Here is a 6139-nt window from a genome sequence, read left to right on the forward strand (position 1 = left end):
TAGTCCATGATTTGACAATGTGTTGCTACAGTAAATATTTGCTAACGATGGACTGATTAGTCTTAATTAGGCTTAATAGATTCGTCTCGCCGTTTAACCTCCACTTATGTAATGGGTTTTGTAAATAGTCTATATTTAATACTCCTAATTAGTATCTAAACATTCGATGTGATACGTGCTAAAAATAAGCAAAAGTAACCAAACGCCCCTTATTTTCTTTTAGGTCCAGGCCTGCCAGACATTCCTCCCCCTGCTATGATGCATGCGCTTCTTTTTGCTTCTTTTTGACATCTATCCAGAGTAAATTTCTAACCATCTTGCAATAGCACCTAAGATTCACTTTCACGTATCTTTTGTTTAGAGTAAATATATTCTACGAAACCATCGATCTTGCACTTATCTTTAATTTGCTCGATGCGGCTCCACTCAGTCCGTTAAATAACCGATGCATTTTAATTATCTACAGATATATTCTCCACAAAGTTAGTAAAAATAATATCATGAAGCAGCATGGTAAAGCCTAAGCAACTCACCAACATGCAAACGGATGTAACTAAGCTAATGCATCTTGTCCATCCATCTAGGCATAATATTAATTTAGGTACACAGAAAAACTTGTGAATCTAAAAAAAGTAAAACAACTTATAATTTAGGACGGAAGGAGCACATAATATATATTTTATTTAATATATATTTTATTTAGGTGCACGGCTATTCTGATCCGATGAATGGATATGAAAATTCAAAAAGGTTTTGCGGATCCATCCAAAAAGGTGGATGGATCAGCAGCCCAAATAGTAACGTGTACAATGACGTGCCAACTACAATATGTACCCAGGCGTCCATCCACATCATGCATAAGAGCAGCAGCAACATTAGGCAACATGCCGTACGTTTGGCAGAAAATTAAAGGTAGCTATAACTAATCCAAGACTAATTAGCAGCAGCTGCCCTGCCCAACACTAAGCTCACTGCACAGATTGGTAACCACAAGGCCGGATCAGAGGTTTAATTACTATGCAATTACATCAACTCATTCTGCTGCTCTGAATTAATTAACAAATTCCTGATCTCTCACAAATTAAATCCTCGATCTGTTTGTTCATCATCAGGTAGGAACAAGGTACAGTAGAGGTCACTCAAAGCTAGCTAGCTAGCTTCCTTGTTCTACGGCGATCAGCCAGCTTTACCCATCCACTACTCAAAGCAATATAATGCAACAAGCCCTGCTATGCATGCACGATCTTGCAGCATTGATGATGGATGACGTTACCTAACCACATGGTTTATCTTAACCGTTGATTTTTCTCCATCCAACCGTTGATCCACTACCTACCCATGATTCATCTCACAGTTAATTCAAAATTGAATGAATGGTTTGGATAGCTCATGTGAAAAACAAATTCATGTTCACGCCATATATGAACTGAACAATTAAAGCATGCATGCAGTCATTAAGGACGAGTAGCAGAGTGGACGACGACGGTGAAATCTATATAATTATTGGACAGCAATTCAAGAAGTAGAGATAGATGAAAAGAGTAAAAGGAATTAGGTAGCTAGATGTCGACGACGCATGGTGCGGCGCGGTTGAACTTGAAGTAGCCGAGCCCTCCTCCGGCGTTTGATCCGTAGCTTCCCTGGCCGTCGTTGACGGTGAGCAGCGCCGGGCAGCGCACCCTGAGGTGGTAGTGGCTGGTGATGAAGGCCCCGGCCTTCCACCGGATCCATCCGTCGACGCGGATGGTGACGAGCAGGTACCCCGCCGTCTCGTCCTGCGCGAGCGCGGTGGCGAGGTACGGCGGCAGCGGGACGCCGGCGGCGGAGAGGAAGGGCGCCCAGACGGTGGCGTCGCCGCGGCCCTGGAACATGGGCGGCAGCGCGGTGGCCACCGTCACCTGGAGGCCCCGGTACTCGGCGTACACGTCGGCGCGGTCGTAGAAGATGCCCACGCGCTCGTTCGGGTTGCGCGCCGCCAGCGTCGCCTGCATCGTCACCGCCAGCGCCGAGGAGGAGCTCACGTTGATGCACACGATGTCGACGTTGCTGAGGAAGAAGCGGGGCTTGCTGGGGCGGAGGACAAGCCACACGATCAGCACGATGAGGAGGGCCAGCAGGATGATCCCCGCGACGGCCGCGCAGAACCGGCGGTAAAGCCGCTGCCGCTCGCAGTCCTTGTGCTGGTCGCAGTACTTGATCGACATCCTGTATACCCTACTGATGATGCTTCTTCTTCTTCTTCTTCTTCTTCTTCTTCTTCTTCTTCTTCTTCTTCTTCTTCTTGATCGTGTGTGTGAGAGAGGGAGAGGGAGGAGAGCAGAGCAGAGGAGGAGGAAGAAGGAATATAAGCCAGGAAGCCACCCGCCCGGGCCTTATTACTAGCTGCTACCTAGCTTGCACCATGTATGTATGAATGTATGTAAGTACATATCCGTACACACAACTAACTCGAGTAAAACGAAAACCATGATCCAGTCGAGAGAACCATGGTTGGCAAATTAAAAAGTAGCTTTATTTATGCATGCGATGCGAGTAGCCTAAGTCTGCGTTAAAGGCAGGATGACTCTTGGTAGCGTTAAAGGTGAGGAGGATCGGAAGAAGAGATCCAGATTTTGCTTGGTCCTTGTTGACGTCCATCCATGGCATTGTCATCATCCCAATTCCCATCCCATGTGACCTGCTTCATTCATTCTGAAAACCGTTAAAACTGCAGACACAGAAAACAGATAGAATCTTCCTAGCTACATATATACAACTGACTGACTGACTGACTGACGTTTTGGACATGTATCTATCAGAAATGAAATGATCAAGTCTGCAAGCAGAGCTAAGAGGAAAAATCAGGCTGCAGCTGACTGACTATAAAGCAGGATGCATGACAAGAAACCACAAGCTACCTACACTTGGATAGATCAAAGCACAGATAGGGTGAGAGTGGACGCGGCTGGTAGGGTGTCCATATCAGGTTGTCAGCAGCTCCAGTCATTTTCAGACCACTGGTCCATGTATTTCCACATCCATCGGTTGCATTGCATGGTTTCCTTTCTTTCTCTTCGTAAATAAAACAACAACAAGAATCAAAGATGAACAAATTCAACACCTTATCTCGATCGCGCTATATACGTACCAGACTCTCTTTTAATTAGTTTTTCTTCCTCAATTTCGATATAATTCTGCATGAGTCAAAAAGAAAACAAAATATGTGTTTATATGCACACTTAAACTTTACAATAATCTTGTCAGCTAGCTCCCTCTTGTCTCTTCAATTCCATTGCTTTAGTATGGTGCCAATTTCAAAGTGTGATTCAGTTTAGCACTAGAATTAATCAAGCAAAGCAGTTCAACATGGCATTGGCCTGTGCTTGCATTGGTTGGTTGGTTGGTGGCACATCATGCTCAGGAGACAGCAGCTCCAGCACCAGCTGACACCAAGAGAATCAAGGCCGCCTCCTCTCCCTACCATACCACCTCTCTTTCATTCACAACGAACAAATGAATGGCTGGCCCGCTTCTTGCATTCGCTCTATCGGAAATATAATCTCCAGCTAGCCTCCAGGTTCTAAGAAAAACATCATATATATCATGTCGATCTCTAATGGAGCTCACTCTCCATGTCTTCACAACCATTACAATTGCAAATACCTAGCTACTTTGTTGTTTCTGATCGATTTGTTTCAGCCGATCCTTATCGTTGGAGTGGAGGGGCTAAGATATGGTCACAGGTCACATCTCCCCTTTTCGGTTGCATGTGTGCCTCCCTTGATAACAAGTGAACACTATAGCACTGTGTCTCTCTGTCTATGTCTCTTGCTCACCTGCATCCAGCGTGATCTCTAAGGGTCAAGGCTCAGGAGGGGTCAAATCTGCCGTTCCACCCAAAGAACGAGAGCGCCTTCTTTTCATAACTAAGCAATCGGAATATGCATTATTAGTAGCTTAAAGGAGGCCCTCAAAATCATCCATGCATGTACTAATTTATGTTAATTACTATGAGAATCTAGGAAACCAAAGCCCGCAGTTTTTCTAGACATTAGCAAGGGATGATTTGCTGACTTGACACATACTTTACCCTTTAAACCTGAGATGGCTACTAACCCCTAGTTATTTGGGGAATGTTTTTCTGAGGTTCTACCTAGCTCCAGAGAAAAAGAGAAAAGCACCTGATGTTGCTGTTGAATACCATTCTAGCTACCTGTACTTTTCAGTTGTGTTGGACCAAACCTTCGTACTTAAAACTAGTACAATAACCCACCAGCCATCATAAATAATCAGGACTTGATAGGAAGAACAAAGTAAAAAAGAACAATAATCTTAATTACTTTGATGGCAGTAGTAGTGGTGGGTCAATAACAAAAAGGTACGGTTCATCATTAATTTCTAACCCACTCTCTTCAGTGTTTTGTTGCTACGCAACAACAACCCGTCATTTTCTACTTCTCATGAATCCTCATCAAGCCCAAAATATATCAGGAATTGAATTGAAGGCGCACTAACGAGCTACTAAGGGATTACTCACCAGCCATCTAGTAGAATAGAAATGACAGGTTTCAGTGGAGGGTTCTAGTGAAAGAGAGAATCTGTGCTTTATATAATTTGGTCCACCCACAAATGGCGTGCTTGCACAAGCATGACATCATATAGAAATCGGTGGAAGTACTTTTTGGTATGTCCAAAAAGCGTCAAACTTTGCGATGGGAACTGAGGTTTAAGCAAACATGATAGCAGGATTAGTTAGGTGACCGGTACTAGAGGCTTGTCTTCCCACAGAGAAAGTAACGATTGGAAGGCAAAAAGGCAACGGAATGATCGAAAATCACCTAGCATGATATGAACAGTGAAGTGGGAAAGTGCAGAAAAATAAAGGAGATGGAGCTTGCAGAATACTGAATCCAAGTATATTCGAAGAAAGAAGCCTAGTTAGCCGGCCCTGTCAAGAGGGTACCGATCAATCCAAAACAAAAGCAGGAAGAATATATCGCAAATAAAGAGGATGCAGCCACAAACGTGTCATCTTTCCCGGTGATTCTTATCCACGAAATTGCTGTCTCCAAAGACGACCAGAGAGAGTTTGTTGCGACGACCTCTTTACACGGAGAGGTAAAGATGATTTGGCTTGAGCAGCAGGCAACCCAGACAAGGACAAGGACATTTTTTTTTTGAGGATTGCATGCATGACATTGAGGAGCAGGAAAACTAAACCGGTAGTAACCGCAAGTGAAAGAGTTTTCCTTAATAAAGATAAGACGATACTACCAGATTTTCATCAAGTGGCACCGAATAGAGGAATTTGCTGGCAAGTAGTATATAATCTAGAAATATAATACTACGAGCTACTAGCTAGTGTGCACATACAAGGAAAGGGGAAAAAAAGGAAGGCATCTGCTTCTAATTTCAGACCTACTGGATTGAGGTTTTTGATCTGGATGATCCCATTCCCTGGAAATGCAAGCAGCTCAGCCTGGACGCGGCTGGGGTGCAGCATGGGGGGACTGAGGAATATAATTGGGCCCAGACCAGCCCAACCCACTCAAACTCTGCTGCACTCAGTCCATTGCTCTCAAAAAAAAAAACTCAGTCCATGTGTTAATTAGGCCGGGCTTCTTTTGTGCACATGCCCCTCGCTCAAAAAATAAAATGACTACGTAGTTGCGTATTGATTCAACAGACTTGAGCAAGCGTTTTTTTTTATAATATATATCTCTATCTCTACTCTAAGAAAAGTAAAAGTATTCCTCCGCTCGCTTTCGCGGTAAACTGCGTTAGCACCGTCCGATCTCCATCCGCAGTACCGCACCCTCTCCCTTCGTCCATTCTTGAGCTCCGTCCCCAATCCCACCCCGTGCCCGCCGTCTCCGCCACCTTGCCACCCCATCTTGCCCCTCCCCGCACCTGCTGCCGTGCGCCGTCCTCCCCTGCGACAAGCCCGCCACCGTTGCCCCTCTTTCCTCGCCTGCGCCAAGCCTGCCGCCCCAGTCCTTCTTTCCTACCCTGCGCCAAGCCTGCCGCCGCCGCCAAGCTCGGAGATGAGGACCCTGCCCGGGTCGGCGAGCTCGGCCAGCTAGGGGTCGGCTGTCACCCTCAATTTTAAGGACAAAATCGAGTGCATTAAATACATATGCGCTAGGATCAAGTACACACA

At 45.3% G+C, this 6139-nt stretch overlaps 1 protein-coding gene across 1 annotated transcript; it reads right to left on the bottom strand.

Moving 5' to 3' along the window:
- Positions 1 to 1390: 1390 nt before the first annotated feature.
- Positions 1391 to 2699, bottom strand: LOC101777486 (NDR1/HIN1-like protein 1). Its single transcript, XM_004972346.4, has one exon. It carries the CDS (start codon positions 2202 to 2204, stop codon positions 1560 to 1562), a length of 645 nt encoding a protein of 214 aa, XP_004972403.1. The 5' UTR covers positions 2205 to 2699; the 3' UTR covers positions 1391 to 1559.
- Positions 2700 to 6139: the final 3440 nt, after the last annotated feature.

Source organism: Setaria italica, chromosome VI (assembly GCF_000263155.2).
Source record: "Setaria italica strain Yugu1 chromosome VI, Setaria_italica_v2.0, whole genome shotgun sequence".
NCBI lineage: Eukaryota > Viridiplantae > Streptophyta > Magnoliopsida > Poales > Poaceae > Setaria > Setaria italica.